This window comes from Notamacropus eugenii, chromosome 6 (genome assembly GCF_028372415.1).
Source record: "Notamacropus eugenii isolate mMacEug1 chromosome 6, mMacEug1.pri_v2, whole genome shotgun sequence".
Lineage (NCBI taxonomy): Eukaryota > Metazoa > Chordata > Mammalia > Diprotodontia > Macropodidae > Notamacropus > Notamacropus eugenii.
Genome location: NC_092877.1, coordinates 351,227,421 through 351,247,885, shown reverse-complemented (window position 1 = coordinate 351,247,885; position 20,465 = coordinate 351,227,421). Strand labels below are relative to the sequence as shown.

Sequence of the window (20,465 nt, the reverse complement as noted above, 5' to 3'; positions counted from 1 at the left end):
GATTGCTTAGCTATAGCAATACCATCGTTTGACGTTGCCGGATTTCCAAACGCCCCCATTCCTTCTTGGATCTCTCGTTTTTGGCAGACTGTGATTTATAGGTGCATAATATTCCTGGGGAAGATGGGTAACTTCTGCCAGGGAGAAAAAATGATTCCCCAGGTCTCAAGAAAGCCACCTTTCTCCTGTGAGCTGAGCAGTCTTGAGGGGCAGTGTTCTCATCATGCTGAATGAAAACTTGCTTACTTGCTAAAAGAAGCAGTAATGCTCATTTGATATCTTGATGTGGTGTCTAAAAGCTTGATTTATAATGATCTCTTTAAGGCCAAGTCAAGTCAGGCATTTCTTATCCTGATTCCCCTTTACCTCCTCTACTCCATTATTTGATTTTTGATTACTCACATTTTATAAAAAGGTTGTTGTTGATGGCTTAGTCTGTACATCACAATCATAATGCAGCCCATTCTCTGAAATGAACCCTCCATTGTGGAAATTAAAAAGAAATAAGCAAAAACAAATAACACAGAAATCTTATCTAAAAATGTAAACAATACCCTGTCCTAGTAATCCACCACCTCTTTGCAGGCAAGGAAAAGAGTTGCTATCTTTAAGATCTTTGGGACCTTCATTGCATAGCATCTCTCTCCACAGTTCACATGCAGAATCTTTCCTTACTTTCAAGGTACTCTGTGGGTCTGAATTCCTAAAATTTAGCTCACAAGCCCCCACTGGTGTGTTTATTTTAAGCTAGCCACTTGATCCAAATAACTCAGAGCAAAGGCATTTTTTGAACATTAATAATAATAATAAACATTAATAATAAGATGCTGGTATTTAAAGGCTGGCAAAGGGCTACATATTTAATCTCATATATTGTCTAACTTGATCCTCACAACAATATTGCAGTGTAGGTGCTATTATCTCTCTTGATTTTCAGATGAGAGAGGTTAAATGATTTGCATAGTGTCACATGGTTGGTGGGGGGGAGGTCAGCATTCGTAGTACTACACAAGAGGTACAGGGAAAAACCTGAAGAGAAAGTCTGCTTTCAAGAACTGAGTTCTTGCCATGCCTCTCTTCCCAAGTGCTGAAGTGGTTCTCTCAATTTATTCCAGAGCTGGCTGGCTTTTAAAATTTTATTTTATTTTGAACTTATGAAATAACACAAGCATTTCTATAACATAGTAGAATAAAAAATATGATTCCACATGAAACTGCAAATCTGTTATGTATAACTTGTTATTCTTTTTAAATATACAATAAAGTTATCATGTAAGTTTTTTCCTTTTTTCTTCCCTCTCCCCCACTCCCCCACACTAGAGATGACTATTATTAGACACAAACGTGTGTGTGTGTGTGTGTGTGTGTATAAAATCATTCAACACATGCTTTTATTGATAGGTTCTTTCTCTGTTTGCAGATAATGCCTTCCTTCACAGTTCTTTTATTGCTAATTTGGGTTTTTATAATATAGTCACTCAAAGTTGTTCTTGAAACAATATTACTGTTACTGTATACAAAGTTCTGTTGGTCCTGCTTATTTTGTTCTTTATTATTTCGTCGAAGTCTATTCATATTTTTCTAAAATCAAGAAGATCATCATTTCTTGCAGCACATTAGTATTCCGTCACAATCACATACCACCACTGGTTCAGCCATTCCCCAACGGATGGGCATTTCCTCAATTTCCAGTTCTTTGCCAACACAAAGAGTGTTGCTATAAATATTTTAGAACATACCGATTCTTTTCCTTTTTCCCTAATCATCTTTGGAAACAGACCTAGTGGAGTTATTACTAGGTTAAAAAGTTTAGACAGCTTAATAACTTGTTTTTAGTTAGTTTGTTTAAAAAATCCTGGTCCAATAAACATTGCTGATCTCAGATAATCAGTAGATATTTCCTGTGGGGTGCCTGTTAACCTTCATACAAAGGCCAAAGCGCTATAACACTTTCAAGGGGCTTAAGAAACTCTTTCGTATTTCTTAAAGTGAGGCAGGGAAAGGGAGGGAACAAGCATTTATTAAGTGCCTACTATGTTAGGGAAAGTGCTTTACAAATATCATCTAATTTGACGATACTCTAAAGGTGTGGAGATGTGTTTGCACTGGCCAAAGACTGGAGGAGACACATCCTTTAAAACTAGCTAACAGGCCATTCAACATGCTTGTCCCACACCTTTGTCGTCACTTTTTCCATTACTCAGTCTTTGCCTTTGGTATACTAGTTCTCAGAGCACTAACAATTTCAGTTTTTATCAGTGTTACTGATCCAAAGAACATTATTACTTAGTCAGTTTTTAAAAAGTTTTTTAAATCAGTGTGATGCATCCAAAGAACAGATGTCTTGAAAGTTTTCAGCATTCAGAACAGTGCCAAGGAAAGACACTGAAGAAAAATGGGGAGAAGGCTGCTGTGAACAAGGACAATGGTGGGGAAAAGACAAAGGATGAACATGATGGGCAAATCAGCTGGTGAAAAGGAAGGAAACATTATCACTGGATGGTTGGAGGTACTGGAAGAGGAGCAACAGAAAGAAAAAGGGGAATAAAAATGTGGAAAGAAGAGTTTGTATTTTCCCAAGTTGGAAGGTATCTCAGAAGCCATTTAGTCCAGGGTTTCTTAACCCAGAATCTGTGGACTTATCTTAAAAAATATTCTAATAATGGTATTTCAATAGAAATGATGATTTCCTTTTGTAATTTTCTGCATTATTCCAAGAAGGGGTCCAGAGACTTCACCAGATTGTCAAAGGTCCATGACATGGACAATGTTAAGAAGCTCTGTATCTAGTCTGATCCACACCTGAAAAATGTGTGTGTTCGTCCTTCGTTGGTGAAAAAGACCATGCCATCAGAGAAATAATGACATGACTTGCACTTAACTTTATTTGAATGAGGGAGGGCTGTGAAGGTCACCAGCCTCACTTCTCCTCCAGAGTCATCTGAATTCAGCGACCAGATATTCATCAGGATGACTGGTGATGACCCAGGATAAGGCAATTGAGGTTAAGTGACTTGCCCAAGGTCATACAACTAGTGAGTGTCAAGTGTCTGAGGTGAGATTTGAACTCAGGTCCTCCTGACTCCTTCACTGGTGCTCTATCCACTGCACCACTTAGTTGCCCCTAAAAATAAACTCTAATACAACCTACCATTAAATGACTAACCTGCTTTTGCTTGAAGACTTCTGAGGAAAAGGAACCCTTTTGAGGAAGCTCGCTCTTGGACATCTCTCATTCATAGAATGTATTTTTTCCTCAACACCCAGGCTCTTTACAGTTTCTACCCACTGCACTTGCCCAGTGCTGACTGGAAAGGCAAAATAACTTTTAGGAGCAAACAGAGTTGATTGAGCTTTTGCACAACTTTGGAAGGTGCTTTCTACCTTTAAAACAAAGACGCTACTACTGAATGGGTAGAAGTAGTGAGGAAACCAGGATGTTACTGAAGAATTGTTTATCATATAACTCATTTCTGAACACAATCTGTTTCCTGAGCAATTCAATTCCATTTTACTCTATTCACAACTATTCTTCAACAAATACTACATATATGCATGTAATATACATAGATATACATATATACATACATATGTGTCTTAGTACTAGGTCAAAAGGTATAGACAGTTTAATAACTTGTATATATGTATATACATATTGTTGCTCAGTTACTTCAGTGTCCAACTCTTTGTGACCACATCTGGGGTTTCCTTGGCATAGACACTGGAATGGGTTACCATTTTTTTCTCCATCTCATTTTACAGATGAGGAAACTGAGGCAAATAGGGTTAAGCGACTTGTCCAGGGTCACACAATTAGTGTCTGAAGCCAGATTTGAAATCAGGAAGATTCATCTTCCTGACTTCAGACCTGGCACTCTGTTTACTGTGCCACCTAGCTGTAGTTATTATGCTTACTTTATAGATGAGTAATTGACTTGCCCAGATGCTTGTAAGCACCTGAGATTGGATTTGGCCTCAGGACTCCAAGTCCATTATTCTTATCCATTAAGCCACATAGCTTCCTGTTCACTGACCCCTCCAAACTTCACAGAACACATCCCCTTAATAAAAGACTGGTAGCTTCCTATTTTTACTAATTATTCTTGCAAACTCAGTGATTAACTCTGTTGTTTCTATCTATTGAAAAAGCACAGGTGCTTCAGCACTGTCTAAATTTCAGCAGCCTTTACCTTAGTTTGAGCTTCTCCATTTTACTTATACCTTCACTTAATGGATGAACAAAACTTTTATGCTATTGTCATTGTGCCCCTTCACGGAAAGATCATTTTAGAATCTCAAGGAATAAAAAGTTGTTCTATTGTGAGATAGCCATAGAGCAGCCTTCCAGGAGGCTGACTTAGCATCATGGAATCAAAAAGTCTTACACGTGAGAGAGACTGTGGAAGATACCTACTCCCCAACTTTCCTCCCAGGATAGATATCTTTTCTATAGGATCACTAGATCCTGGTCAGTGGTCATACTTTCTTTGTGTTACCTTTTAGGACTGCTTTATGGTCTTCTGGCTTGCTATGGCTACCTTATGCCTTTAACTTTGGGCCAGGAAGTTTATTCAGAATATGAAATATTATAAGAGAAGAGCTGTCATCAGAAACTTGTTTCATCATGCAGGCACTTTATGGGGCTTTCAATCTCATTATGAAAAATTATGGAGATATAATTTTTAATGTTTCTTGTGCCTGGAATTCTACTAAAAGTCAAATGTTTAGGAGAGCATAGAGAAAATGGTGGCCTTTGCAGAATTTTTATCTTACTAGTGACAAAGAATGAGTAGGCTTTGAAGTTATTCCTCCCTCTTGTATTAAAGAATAAATTCTCAGAATGGTGAATAATGTTCTTGTTTCACTTGGCAACAATAAACTGAGTGCCAGGAAGACTGAAGATACAAATAGATGCTTGAGGTCTATTGCATTAGTGTTAGAGAAATCACAGATAATGCTCTCAACACCACCGTCCAGCTGAAAAGTGCTGACAATGGCCTTGAAAAGGAAGGCTTTGGAGGGGAGAAAAACTCTTGGGAGATTATTAGGAATGACTTATAAGAAGAATTCAAAGAAATGTTAGAAGAATAATATAGAGGGATGCAGAGTGAGTAAAGCACATCCTAAAGACCAATAGAGATATGGATTAAAACTCTACAAATAATCCCCGTGGCAGATGGTAGCAAAGGGATTGGGGTAGGATCAGTGAATTCACAGGTGTATGGAACTCCCCTCGGAGAGAAATGTAAGTCAGAGCAGCACTTGGGAGACAATTCATATAGTCTAAGAGAATTGACCAGAGCTCTGGGATTTTCTCAAGGCCACCTCACCTCTATATATCAGAGGCAAGACTTAAAACCAGGTCTCTGTGACTCTGAGGTCAGTTTTTCATCTGATGAACCAGAGATGTTAAACATGGAGCCCGTGGGCTGCAACACTTCCCAAAAGGACCAAAACCAGATTAAAATGTAATCGGAGAATTTTAAACAAAACAAATACAAACGCAATGTAATAGAGACAATGTTAACATGTGGTTTTCTAAGTCAATGTGCATTGACAGAGACCCTTATGTATGGTTTAGTAGCCTCCTTTCTATCTGAGTTTGAGCGCACTGAACTATTCTGACTCTCTAAGGCAACAAAGCCCTGGTTAAATGGAACAGGTGCCATTGCTGCTCTGTTCAAGTTCTGGTCCATGACTTTTTTTTTACTCTTGTGTGCCACTGGCATCAGCATCAGTGATGCAGGATGCAGCCTGCCAGCCCATCCAAAGGAGTTCTTGTTTACAATATCCCATAAGTTTACCACAGGGTGTCCCACACAAGGTGATTGGGGTCCTCTTTGAGTTCTCCTGAGTTCAGGATACCTGTGCTATAATACAAAGATTGTCTACTAGTTATCTCTAAGGTTGCAACATGATCAAACTGTCTTTTCCTTCTATCCTAAACGCCTCTAATGACCTCCTTTATAGCCCTTCTTCATAATTCTGGTTTATTAATTATGTTGCACCCATTTCCGCTGGGTAGTGCCATGTTGCCCTTTGGATACCATCAACTTCAATTCTTTGAAGATCTTTTTCCTCTAATAAATAATGTGTATAACTACATAGACTACCAGCCATAAACATTATTCTGTGTTATTCTGCTTAATGCTTTTAAGGAAATATGCTTTGTGGTTTATTTGAACTTTTTGTTTGGCGGTTGTGCTGAAACAAAAGTCATTGATAAAGAAATTAAGCAAAGAAGAAAGGAAGAAGAAAAAGCTCTAAGGAGGAAAAAAGAAAAGTTCTTCTTAGAAGGACTTTTGGGTTTTGACTCAATAGCTCACTTTGTAGAAACGGCCCAGGAGATTGGGCACAGAGAGGCAAGTGCCCCAAAATCAAGGTGAAATGAAGAAATTATCCCAAAGAAACAAGATGCAGGTCTACCGGCAAGGTGAAATACAGTTTAGCCTCATGAATCTGTATGAGGAAGTACAACTGCACAGAGGACTGCAGAGAGGAGGGTCTGGAACAATGCTCAGAGATAAACCAGCCAAGGTCAACAAGCATTTATTAAATGCTTACTCTGTACCTGGTACTCTGTTAAGTTCTGGGGATACACATGCAAACGAAAAGAAAGACAGTCCTTGTCCTCAGGCAGTTTCCAATCTGATGAGGGAGGGAAGCCCTCAATTGGGCTGGTGGGCAGAGGTGGGTGTACTACTTCCCAGGTAGGGCAGCCCACAGGAAGCTACTCCTCACATGAAGCCTATATGTGTCCTTTTGTACCCTCCATCCATTGTTTCTGGTTTTCTAGAACCCAGCAGAACAAGGTCCATCCCTCTTCCTTGTTATAGTCATTGAAATATCCCCCCAGGTCTTATCCCTTCCAGGATAAGCATGGTAGAGTTTGTTTTGGTTGGGGGGGGGGGACGGTCTTTAGCTTTAAGAAATTTATAATCTAGCAGAAAATGAGAAAAATAGGTGAAAAAACTCCAAACCCAAACCCTTCCCTGTAATGCAACTCTCTGAGTCTCTATATAGGATGTCAGTCAATCAATAAGCATTTATTAAGTGCTTACTACAGGTTAGGCACTTTAGTGGGTGCTAGAGACGCAAAACCAAAAATGAAACAATCTCTACTATCAAGATGACTATTGAATACTTGAAGGTCCTTAAATTTTCCCACATGCCCATGATAACCTCCTTACAACCTGGGAGCCAACCTCAGCTTGGCGGGTCATGAGATGACAGACAGCCTGTTACTGCTGACTTCCTCCCTGAAGACTCCCTAGTGTGATAGGACTGGTCAGGGCATGAGTCATGCAGGCATCTGCTGGGATAACCAGGCAAAACTTCCTTCCACCAAGAGACACTAGAGGACTTTATGTACACTGTATTAGGTTATACTTTTAAATTTTGGATCAGGCACTTGATTTCATCCAACTCCCAGGGAGAGATCTGCTTCTATCAATGCAGATCAGTTCCTGTTTTTCACCTAGTGCAGGGATTCTTCATCTGGGGTCTATGAACTTCCCCCCCTCCCTGAAATCTATTTTGATAACTGTATTTAAAACTGTTTTTTTTTTTTTGCAATCCTTTGAATTTTATTTTACTCATCTGAAATCATGATTTTTGAGCCTTGGTCCACTGGCTTCCCTAGAAGGCCAAAGAGGTTCAAGACACACATACAAAAAGGTTAAAAAACCGCCAGTTTAAAACCTTGAAGACTCCTCTGGAGCACTGAGAGGCTGTGACTTATCTAAGGTCACACAACCAGGATGGGTCAGAAGTAGGATTTTCATCATGGGATCACAGGATTATCGATACAGACTCAGATAAAACAACTTTTTCATGAATAAAATAACAATAGACTTTAAATTGAGAAAGAGGAAAAGGATAAAGATGAACAGAACAACGGAACTTAAAAAAAAAATAGAATGTCTTCCTAAGTGCTGCTTTCTTCTGGCTAGACGTTCTCCCATGCCATGCTTTTATGTGGCCTTCCATTCTATTCTTTTTCTCTTGGGCATACTCGAGCTTGCTACCATTGCCCCCAAAATGTGACCCTGACAACAGAGGATGTGTCTCTAAATCTGGTCTGAGCAGGACAGAGCTCAGTAGGACCATCAGCTCCCTCCTTTTAGGGGCTGACCACTTCTCCAGGTATATGTAATGCCATGGTCGACTGCTTGGTTTAGGTTATGGTAGGCGAGGCAATGGAAAACTTCTGTCTTTCTCCATACACAACATAGAAGAGCTCTAGATGCCATCTAACTGAAGTAAGGGGTCCTGAGTTTCCAATTTTGTGTTTAGGACCAAAGGGATAGATGATAGTTCAGAATCAGGAGCTCATTAAGGAGAGCCAGGCTCAAGTTCAATGGCTACCCAAAACTCCCCATTGCCAGCAAGTGACCTCACAGCTGGAAATTCTGGTCCCTGCTAATAGCTATGCACACGGAAACACTTTAATTAAAGAAATAGATAGTCCATGATTGTGGGTTTGACGTTTACAAGACAATCATTCTGGTAAAATCATATTCCATGAGAGGAATGGAAAGTTCTAATATGTTATTCCCAGAAGCCCAAGATTAAACTAATTTCATTTGGAATAAATCTTTGCAAAAGTTATATCAGACATACCGGGCCGCTTCTGAATATCTCTCCAGACATCTAAACACTGTTGCCTGACGAAGATGATTCCGGAAATAGGCTGGATTTAAAACAATGCTCCTTGAAGAGATAAGATAAATGTGCATGTTGTTAGGCTTTAAAAAGATAATTACCAGAAGGATTGGGGAATGGCACATATGCAGTCAATTTTATACAGTATATTTTTTTAAAAAGAGATACTAATGAATGAGCCCTTAGTCTCCTTCCCCTTGACAGCTATGACAAATGAACAAGCATTATTGAAAAGTCAATTAAAATTGCATCATAAAAGCAATCTTATTTATAGCGTTGAGTATTTTTACAGATAGAGCAATTACTGGGAAAGTCTTTGAGCTGAAGTTACATTCCACTTAGCTAGCATATAGCATAAGCCCCAGTGCTAATTTATTCATTTATATTTTTGGATCTGGCAGCAAGTTCATATTATTATTTATGGGACATCTACCTACAATCAATAAAGGAAAAGATGGCTGACTGCAAAATTCTAGCAAAAAAGGAAGTAATTGCTACTTTGGTGAAAATGTTCATTTAAGAAGAATCATCAGCGCTCATTTCTCTTCCCCCATTTCCACCTCCCTTGCATAGACAATAGGTTAGAGAGGAGTGAGCCCTGGACTGAAATTTGGGAGGTCTGGATTTTAGACTTGGCATTGTCACTCACTCAGTGCGTGACTTGAGGCAAATCTCTGGGTTTCAGTTTGTGCCTCTGGAAAAGGAAAGAACTGGAGTAGGTGATTTCTAAAGTCCTTCTCACCACCATAATTTGACAACAAATTTGGAAGTATTGGGACTCATTTGGTTTTTGCTATCCTTGTATCTGCAACTGACAACGAAATCTTTGGAATATGAATCCCTGGGGGAGAGCAGGGTCCCTCTCTGCATCCAGCTGCCTCCAGTCCCGGTACAAGGAGGCAGAGGGAAATCTCCATTCTTCCAATAGATGATGACTAGTAGAGACTGCTTTTTGAGCTCTCCACAAAAGCACTAGCTCCTTATGCACAAGGGAGAAGTACAATGAAGGAGGTCAATCTATGGTTTAAAGGGACACCAAAATAATGGGACAACAGAACTGGAAGGGACTCCAGAGGCCATGTATTCCAAATCAAATCAGAGCTGGACCCCTCCTCTACTACTGCTCTGATAGGTGGTCCTCTGGCTTTGTCTTGTAGATCTCTGACAGATTTTGACTTAATCTGTGACACTTTCAGAATTCTAATTTTTGTGAGGCAGTGAGACCTAAAGGAGAAGGAGCCTGTCTCCAAGTTGGAAAGTAGTCAGTTCAAGTCTCACCTTTGTTGGCTGTGTGACTCTAGGTAAGTTTCTTAGCTCCTAATTGCAGAATAAGTTCTAACATGGGTTGGAAGCAGGGGCTTCTTCATCCACAAGCTCCTTACATCTCAGTCTGTCCTCTACACCCAACACAATTATGTGCTACAGTAACGCAGCATTATTTCCATGAAGCCCAAATTTGCTTTTCTGCAGATTTTGTGAAGAACTCCTCACTGAGCCCTCTGGAGCTACACAGAGTAAATCCTCACAACATTGCAGTCTCTTCTCTTCCCAACTGAACATACAAGGTGATAATCCTGTCCTTTTGAATGTCCCTTTCTTTGGGCTAAACATCCAGGGTTGGTTCAGCATAGTCCCACATGCCATCTTTTTATGTCCTGTTCTTTCTCTGTTTGTCATCATCTCTTTCAAAATGTGACCCTGAGACCAGAGGAAGAGACTTCAGACCTGCTCTGAGAGCTAACCAGGGCTACCATCTACCTTGCTCTGGATATTCATTTCTAGAGACGAGAGAGGTAGGGAGGGCAGGGAATAAGTACTTATATAGAGTTTGCACTGCTATACCAATACTATCTTTTTTGATCCTTACAACAACCCTGTAAAAAGGAGCTATTATTAGCTGCATTTTGCAGTTCAGGAAACTGAAGCAAACAGAAGTTAAGTGACTTGTCCAGGGTCACAGAGCCGTAAGTGTTCAAGGCTAGACTTGAACTCAGGTCTTCTTTACTCCAGGTCCAGCATTCTATCCACTTCACCACATGAGAACCAGAGAAGTTGTTGGTCTTCTGGTCTCATTTCCCAAAAGACAATTAACAAGGACCACCTCAATAGGAGGGGTTTTAAATGTGGGATCTGTGAACTTAGTTTTCCCCCCTATTTATTTTGATATCTATTATTTTGATATAATTGGTTTCCCTTGCAATGCTATGTATTTTATTGTATGCACTAACATTCTGAGAAAGGATCCATAGGCTTTGCCAGCCTGCCAAAGGGGTCCAAGTTAAGAGGCCTTGCTTTGTAGAATGAGAATGAATCACAGAGCCTCAGAGGTGGAAGGGACATCAGAGATCACCTCATTAAGCACATACGAAAGGGAAAGTTCCTTGCTTATAATATGACGTGCATAGGACAGACGCATATAAAGAAATAGGTGAGCTGTCAGAAGGGAAAAGTCACCTTTGGCTTTGAAGGAAGGATTAGGGGAAAGCTTTATAGTAGCTCTGAGGGAGACCCTGACCTAAGTTTGGAAAGAAGAGAATTCCAGCAATCAGTGAGGGGGAATGGTCTGTGTGAATGAACAGATGTAACAGAATGCTGAAGGAAGAGAGCAGAGGACAGAGAATAACTCGATTTGGAAGAGAGCGTGAATGAAAGGAAATAAGGAGAAATAAAGATAGAAACATGATTGAAAGTCAGATCTGAGATGTCCTTCAACAAAGGGAGCATACTATCTCAGGTCCTCAGTCTCCTCCTCTGCCAAATAATGGACTTGAACCTGGGGATTCTTTCTTACTCTAAATCTGATCGTATGTCTCCAAACCCAGAGCTCTCTCCAGGACCAATGTCTTCTCCACCAAGGATGTATGCTATAAACTAGTACTGAAGTTCTTCCTCACTCCCAAACCTGTGCTTTATCCATGAAGTTCCACTGTCTCCCTGAGATAAGAGGTGCCCTCATAAAAGCCATAGACAAACCTTATAAATCAGTAAGTTCAATCCCTTAGATTTAAAGATGAAGGAAACAGGGCTCAAGATGGAAAACCACTTGTCCAAGTTTACCCGGATGGGAGGTGATGGAGTTAGGACTCCTGACACCCGGCTGAGACTTCTCTCCTACACTCTGCTCTCCTCCCTTATCATGAACTCTGAATTAATGGAATTTGAATTAATGAGAATTTGCCGCATCTGTGGGTGAAGAGTTATGCAGATACAAGAATTACTCACTTGAGGACATAAATCATTTTCCCTTCATTTTGAATTCTGCTTCTTTTAAAATTTACTTTTTGGTGCTTCCCATTGGAGAAAAAAGAAGGAACATAAGAAATGCACAACAAGTATTTATTTCATACAAAGATAAAATTAATGGAACCAGGTAGCACTTCTAAGTTTAGGAGAGAAAAAAAGAGGGAATTATTCTACATAAAAGTGACATATAATTAGAGTATTGGAAATCAAGAGGTTTTAAAAGACTATGCATATATTAACCTTAACACAAAAACAATTAAAGATAGAGGATTTTTTCTGTCATTTTTATTGCCCACCCGAACCATCTAAAGTCTATTTCTCTTTATTACACACATGCACACACATGCATACATACACACAATCCTCTGATAACTAGAAATCTTTAAAACACTCCACCATCTTTTAAGAAGAGATGATTAATATATCTGTTCCTAATGCTCTGGAAAATTCTAAGTGATGCATTGTATTTTGCAATAGCATTTACTTACTTTTCTTCCTTATGCTAACTATCATTTATGGTGCACTTAGACAGTACATGTCACCATATTAAGTAGTGTAGGTTGTGATAAAACCCAAATGGGATTTTTTTCTTTTTGAATTTTTGTTAAAAGTGGAAAAATAGTGGTAAAGATAACAGAAATGAATAAAAGACTGTATAAAAAACATCATATTCATTAAGTACTTATAAGTGCCACGTTCCACGCTAATTACAGGGTTATAAATGCAAAGTAAAAGCAGTCTCTGCTCCCAAGAAACTTATATTCTAGTAGGGAGTGACAATATATATGTAGGAATGGTGGCCAAGAACAGGTGTTTTGATTTGGATAGTTACAGGGATGGTAAGTGGAGTCATAGGGACATAGAGTCATCAAAGGATGGGCACATTCTTTCCAGGACTGGTGCTGGTACTAGTGAGCCCAGTTACCACTAGCATAAGGGATTCAGTCAGAAGAATGGTGGAGTTTATGTTTAGGGATTAGCTCCTGATGACAATGTTGAGATTAGGAAGAAATTACAATCCTAAAGTGAAAGGATGCTTAAGTAACCTAATAGCTATTGAGTAATAGATAAATATTTAATAAAGGCAATTTGTTCAATCATCAGTCACCAGTTTGACTGAAGGACAGTGCACTTCTTTAGCCAAAGTAAGGGTTCAAGCTTATGTGAATAGAGAGGGATGGGTGTTTGCATCAGTGAAAGTGAGTGCTCACACTGATGAAATCTTAAATATCTAGGGTATTTCTAATTAGAGTCTGACTAAGGATATCTCTGAATGTCTCATTTACACACTCTTGTGGTTGGGAAATTATGTAATCATTAGCGACATTCTCTCTTAGTTCAATCCATCAAACAATGTTTGCCCAAATGAAGTGAATTGAATTTTCTTATCTGAGGTTGAGTTAATTTTCTGAGATGGACCCTAGTAAAGAACTTTTTAAAGTCTTGCTACTTGAACTTTATTTACATTTGGTGAAACACTGGTGAGATCCACTAAATGAGTTCTGTGCCTTTTTTTGGGGGGGCCAAAGACAGTGATAGTCTATAGAAGACAAGTCTCTTTTGGTTCTAGGATTCTCTGATTTTTCAAATTATCTCCAAAATGTGACCAGCTCCAGAAAGAATTACTCAAAAGTTCAATTTCTCTGAACTTTTGCTAGTTTCTTACATGACAATTGAAATATATTAAAACTATTATTACATAATCTTATCACAAAGTTATGCAATATGTTGTTGTTCGTCCTTTGTTTTCAAAGAGGACCAGTGACATTATGAGATGATGTCTTCACTCATCGGTGAGTTGGATTTAAAGCAGAGGTGCATAAAGTCATCACTATCTCTTCCACAGTCATTGAAGTTCAAAGGCAAGACAAAAGTCAGGATGACTGGTGAATGTCCTGGGAAGCAATGGATGAACTCAGCATCTTTGATGTTTGTCCAAGCTCTAAGTGCTTCATAGTGCCTGTTTCAGAGCTCTCATGGCATTGGAACAAATTGTTTTCATCTGCCCATTCCTCCAGGGAAAGTTTTCACATGCTTGGGGTAGACATCCCACCAACTCACCCATGGGTTTGAGGTCTATCTGTTACCTTCCACCTGGTTTAGCTCATCTACTGAGTTGGTTTACCAGGGTTTGGCTGCTGTCCATGGTACAGATTCTAGGAGCCACAGGTGAGTGTTGAATGCCAGGTGGATAGCAAAGGTGGATGAACAGCCCTGAAAAAGGTTTGGCAAGCCCTTATACCAGAGATGCTAGTCTTCCTTGAACAACCCAACTGACCACAAACCTTTGCAATGATTGCTGGAGAGACTCAGGAGCTGGAGACACTTACAAACAGCATGGTACATATGCACAGAGCACTGAATTTGGAACCAGTGGTCTGACTCTGGCTAACTGTGTGACCCTAGGAGTATCACTGAACCTCTCTGTGTCTCAGTTTTTCTCATTTGAAAAAATAAGTGGGGTTGGACCTCCATGATGCCTGATAGCTCTCAGTCTATGACTTTATAGAGCACAAGAATATCACCTATCAAGGCTGATATTCAAGGCAGTTAATGAGCATCTTCCTTTCTGCCCACACTTTCACAAACCTAACAGCAACCACTGGCAGAAGGGGTTTCCCCACAAAGTTTGTGCTAGCTGTAGTCACAATTTACAATGGTAACATCGATTTCTCTCAGGTTATCAATTCTGCTTTGACTAGGTGATAATATTGGAATGAATCGATAATTCCCTAGTAGTTAGCAATGTCCTTCTGCCAGCTGTAAAGCAGGAAGTACACTGATCATTTCCAAAAGAATATGGAATCCTGGTATAAAGTCAGCATGATATTGGCTTCTTGGCTTTCTTTTGCTCTTTCCCAGCTTTAAGAGAGATAGCAGGATGGTACAGTAGGAGGAACAATGGACTGAGAGGGAATCTGGGTCCTCATTCAAACTGTTGCCATGCAAAAGTCCCTGAGCTTCTATGGAATTGGATTTCCCCACATGCATGGATTGTTTTCTCTTTCTTCCTAAGTGCAACATTCATGGCCATGTCTACATAGCACTTTCTTGGATAGCTCGTAGTCAATTCCCAGAGTCTCTTCATCGTGGCTCTTCCCTGCAACCTTTTTCAACCACCAGAAACTTGAACTCTACCTCTGGTTACTGAGAGGTGTCTATAAACTTTTCAAAATCTCTCCAGCATGCTCCCAAGGGTACCCTGACCTCATTTCCACTTTCTGGCATCCCTTTATGTGTTGACTTCCCACATGTAAGCTCCATGAACTTAGGGACTGTGTCTTGCTTGCTTGTATTTGTGTTTCCAGAACTTAGCACAGTGCCTGGCACCTAGCCAACAATAAATACTTGTATTTCATTGCATCTATGTATCCATCTATCTTTCTATGTATTGATTTGGTTATCTATGTATCTACCACCTAATTATTGTGAAATCCCACTCATTTCATCAATGGTATATGATACTTTGTATGGCTCAAATATTTGCATGGAAATGACGATCATACAAAAAAGTATTGAATTTGTAAAGCAACTGGAGTCAACATGGGTTCACTAAGAATAAGACAACGCCAAGCTGACCACATTTACTGTCACAGGAATTGTGCTGCCTTCTGATCAATTGCTTCTCTCTTGGGTCTACTTGTTTTCTGAGACCATTTCCTGCCCTTTGGATAAACTACATAGGGAACCTTTCGATAGAGTATCACACTACCTTCTTTCCCCCAAAGTTCTATAATTTTAGCCTAGATTCTTTTTGTGGATTCTCACTCCTTGCCCCCTTGTCTAATCCTTTCTGACTGACTACTCAAGTTTCTGAGCTACTTTCCAGCCCTCTTACCTAAGAGTCCTGCCTCATTATTTAGGCTTTGCCTGCTTATCTAGAATCTATCTGCTATCCAGAAATGATACTCTTCACTTTAGACTGTCCCCTGGTCCTAAGCCCCAGTGCTATTATGAACATAAGCTCCTAGCTCAGACTTCCATTGTTCCTGAGATTTTCTCATCCAAACTTTCTTTTTTCCCTGTTTCAGCTATCCTGCTAATAAACACTTACTCTCAAGTGATATCCCATTTTTAGCCCTTTGCCCCATGCTAATAATCCTGGATTGGTTAGTATAACAGGATGATTTCACATGTTTAATACATCTCAAATTCAGCAAAACATTTGGCAGTCTGCTGTGATATCCTCGTGCATAAGACAATAAACTGTGTGAAGGTCCTCTTAAAGACAGTCATAGCTGGTTGAAAAACTGTGTCCAACAGTTGTTCAGTAATGATTCTATAAGGCTGGAGGCCAGCTACCATTTCTATAAGGCTCTATCCTTGCTTCAGATAGTCAATGATTCTGTCAATAAGTTGGAGGAAGACATAGAAGGTATGATTAGCACTTTTATTAATGACACAAAATTAGGAGAGGAAGCTAATATTCCATGTGTGGCAGAATTAGTATTTGAACAATTTTATTTACCTGGAATACCATAGTTAGATTAAAAAAACACACATTAACAAGTATAGGATGATCTGGATTAACAAAGACATATGTGTGAAAAAGATCTGGGTATCTTAGTTGGCCACAAGCTTAAATATCAATCAAATAAGCAATCGATTAACAAACATTAAGCACCTACTCTGTGGCAGGCATCCCATTTAAAGTGGGATGTTGGCAAATTGGTGTGCTTTCAGAAGAAGACTACCCGATTGCTAAACAACACTTACCACAGTGACTGGCACACAGTAGCCATTTAATAAAGGTTTATCGATTGACTGACTAGTGAGGTGTCTGGAAGCCATATCTCATTGGCTGGTGGAAATTCATCTACAGGAAGGAAACCTTATGCATATTTATCACAAAGGTTTTGTTTTCCTTCTTTTTCAGTTAAGACAGTGGGAAGTGTGGGAAGGAGAGAAAATAAATGCTTGTTAATTGAAAAAAATGCGAACAAAAGGAGCATGTGTACTATTCCTTATGTGAATAATTATTAGCTGACTGGGAGAGTCATAACGAGGTATAGGACAAAGTCAGGATGAAAATTATAATAATCATAACTGTTGACATTTACATAGAAATTTAAGCTCTGCAAAGCACTCTACACCCCTTACCTTCTTTGGCCCTCACCACAATACTGTGAGGAAGGGGCTATACTTTTTACCAGTGGGGACACTGAGGCTAGAAGTCACCCATGATCATGTAGCTAGTAAGTGTCAGAAGCACAATCTAAACCCAGGACGTCTGGACTCCACGTACGTTACCGGAACATATAATAGCTGGGGGCCAGAGAGGGTGAAGGTATGTGGTTTTCCATTAGCATAACCTTCATTTGGATTGAAATGATAAAAAAGCAGCTTCTGCTCTGACATGCACAGATCTTCCGTATTCAGCACTTTTTGTCCTTTACAAACAAGTGTTTCTTTTTTGTTTTGTTATCATGATTGCAGCAGGATCTATTTAATCCACCACCATTTCTTCATTCAGTGACTTTATTGAGGGCCTACACTGGGCTCAGAGTTAAAAGTCACAGAACCTCAGATCCAGCAGAATCTTTTTTCCAGAAGAAAGGAAGGAAGGAAGGAAAGAAGGAAGGAAGGAAGGAAGGAAGGAAGGAAGGAAGGAAGGAAGGAAGGAAAGAAGGAAGGAAGGAAAGAAGGAAGGAAGGAAGGAAGGAAGGAACATGGTCTGGGGAAGTATGCCTTTCTCTGACTTTGGAAGCAGAGATTTATTTAACTATAAAAGTCCTAAAGGGCTGATGTCAAAAGGAATATGAGGTTATAAAAATTATGTAATGGCAGGGTAGCTACATGGTGATATAATGGAATCTTAGTAAATCAGTTCCTTTTAGTCCCTGGGGTCACATCTCAAGAAATTGAGGAGGATTAATCCTAAAAAGCAAAAATAAGGGCATGAAAAACACCTGCTCACTGAAAAGGGGAGAAATCCAAGTATTCACTAGAATTACCTTTCCTTTACAAGTGTGCCAGAAGAATGGAAAGTCCAATTTAATTCATGGTGGGGGGGGGGGAGGGAAGAGAATGTGCGATTATAAAAGTCTTAAAGGAGGTAGCTAGTATTAACGGGGTTGATATTTTAAAATGGAGAAATTACTATAACTATTAGGAAAGCTTAAATAGCTATTTATAATCTGGCATGGGAACATGTTTTTGCAAAAATGGGAAAAGCAACCATAACTTTTCATCAAGAAATGTCATTTAACAAACACTAAGGATCTGAGAAGTGAATAGTAATATGCTAAGTGCTGTGGGTTGGTGTGGGTGATATTTAGAAAGAATTTGTGATCTTGCTGAAATTCCCAATGGTCATATAGTAAGGTGGGCATTCCTTTTGACCTCGGACCCTTTGGGATTTTCAAAGTTTAAATCTCTGCTTCAGCAAGTCAGAGAAAACATACTTCCCTAGACTTTTCTCTTTCCTTTGATCTGATGAAGTGACATAGGAACAGAGGTCCTATGATTTCCAACTTTGAATTTAGAGTAGGCCCTCAATAAATAGTCACAATAAGAAGAATGCTGGTGGACTGGAAAGGTCCTGCTTTTGTTTTAGGATATAATTCTGTAGATAACCTTGTTTGAGAACTCTCTGGTTACTAATATCAGGCAAGGCTTAAATATAAGCTCAAAAGAAACAACATTTGCAAAGTGCTTAGCAAAGTGCCTGGTACACAGCAGGCACTTACTAAATGTTTATTCCCTTTCCTTCTCAGTGCTTAGCACAGTGCCTTGTACAAAGTAGGTGCTTAATAAATGCTTGTTGATTAATTGATGTACACTCATCCAAAGGTGTTAACTATAATCCAAGAGATTCTGCTCAGAGTCCAAGCTGAAGAGAGATTCCTCATAGATTTTGAGGTTCTCTGGATGCTTTTGTTTGAGGATGCTGGTTGGATTCAGGGACAGGGGCATGTAGAACAATAGCTGTCATTCCTTGAAAGATTTTAGATTAACCACTCACATTTAAAAAAGAGGATGACAGCTGTTTATCATCCATACTATTATATTTCAATTAGATGAGCAACCTTCAGAATTAATCCACTGGTTTTGACATCTTCACACAGCCCTTGCCCTAGACAAACTATATTCGAACAGGTAAGAGGAACATGTGTTCAAAGTAAATTTGACAATGTTTCTTAAACTGAAGTGAAAGTTAAGTAATGATATTTAACCTCAAAGAAACCATGGCAGCCTTCGAGAACTCTATACCACTCTATAGTCAGATGTGACCTGAATCCTCATCACTTCTCAATTCCTCATTTTCAGCATTTCTATAATGCTTAGCTACACTGTCTTCCATGAAGGTTTGATGCATCATTTAAGACTATTATTCACAAATGCTCCATTTCAAATGACTTAACTGGATGCATCATGGGGTATCAAGACAACCAAACCAGTGAGATCCAGCAAAGTCTGGAGCTTAGGTCAATACTATCTACTAATTCACAAGCTACAGACCCTGAATTTAGCCTCCCTCTCCTGTTTCTCCTTCTCCTCCTTTTCTTCTTCTTCCTCTTCCTATCTTATCCAGGTTGGACATGTAGTGGCTACTCATGGGTCTGATCCTGCTTCAGATGGGTTTGGAAACATAGACCTGCTCTGTTTCCAGAGTTGGTTGATTTGCCCTTCCTTAGACAGCCTGATGGTACTCTACTCTTAGGGCTCCCTATATTGGGGCTGGCACTAGTGCTGGCACCCAATAATGTCTAAGACTTTGCAATCATTACATTGCATGATCTTTGAAGGCAAGGACTGTCTTTTGCCTCTTTTTGTGTCCCCAGAGCTTAGCACATTGCCTGACACATAGTGGGTACTTAATAAATGTTTAATGATTGATAGATTATAGCTCAGAACTCCTGAGCTCAAGTAACCCACCAACATCAACCTCCTGACTATCAAGAACTACAGGTGTATGCCACTACCCCTGGCATGCCTTCATTCATAAGTGGCACCCAAATACAGTTTTAGCAAGATTATTATGGCTACAGTATGCAGGATGAGTTAGAATAGGGAGAAAGCAGAGGAAAGGAGACAGATTAAGTGGCTACTTTAATAATCCACAGGAGCAGTGAGAAGGGACTGGCCCAAAGTAGAAGCAGAGGGTGTGGAAGGGATGGATCAATTTCAGAGATTACAGAGAAGAACTTGTAGACTTTGGTGACTGATTAGAGGTGAGGAGCTATAGGTGAAAAGGAAGGTGTCTCAGATGTTTTGAAACTTATGATATTGAAAGTGATGGTGTCATTGATAGGATCATTAAATTTCAAGAGTTGAGAGGGATCTCTTAAGATAATGACTGTAGACCAATCCCTATACAAAGCAAGACTCTTTCCATTACATTCTTGACAACTTGTAGACAGTCAGATCTGTGATCTCAGTTACCAAGGCTTAAATATGATGATCCCTTGGAAGGGAAAGGGACATTACCAAGCTGCCTAAGGAGATCCAAATTGACCTTGGTCAAGAATGGAGCAGTTCAAAGCTCCTAAACTGATGGTACATGAATGTGACCTCTGGACTTCTAGCCTGGGTGAGATAGGAATATCCACTCTTGA

General features: G+C 39.6%; 1 protein-coding gene across 4 annotated transcripts in view; it reads right to left on the bottom strand.

The window, feature by feature from the left end:
- The window catches only part of SPATA16 (spermatogenesis associated 16), a 319,130-nt gene that overhangs the window by 151,949 nt on the left and 146,716 nt on the right, over positions 1 to 20,465 (bottom strand). For all 4 annotated transcript variants that reach the window (XR_011969102.1, XM_072618454.1, XM_072618456.1 and 1 more), the window contains exon 4: positions 8,623 to 8,712. Coding sequence is in view for 3 of the 4 variants with exons in the window: in XM_072618454.1 (XP_072474555.1) it covers positions 8,623 to 8,712 (90 nt within the window). In the remaining variant the exon portion in view is untranslated. The remainder of the gene's footprint in view (positions 1 to 8,622; positions 8,713 to 20,465) is intronic.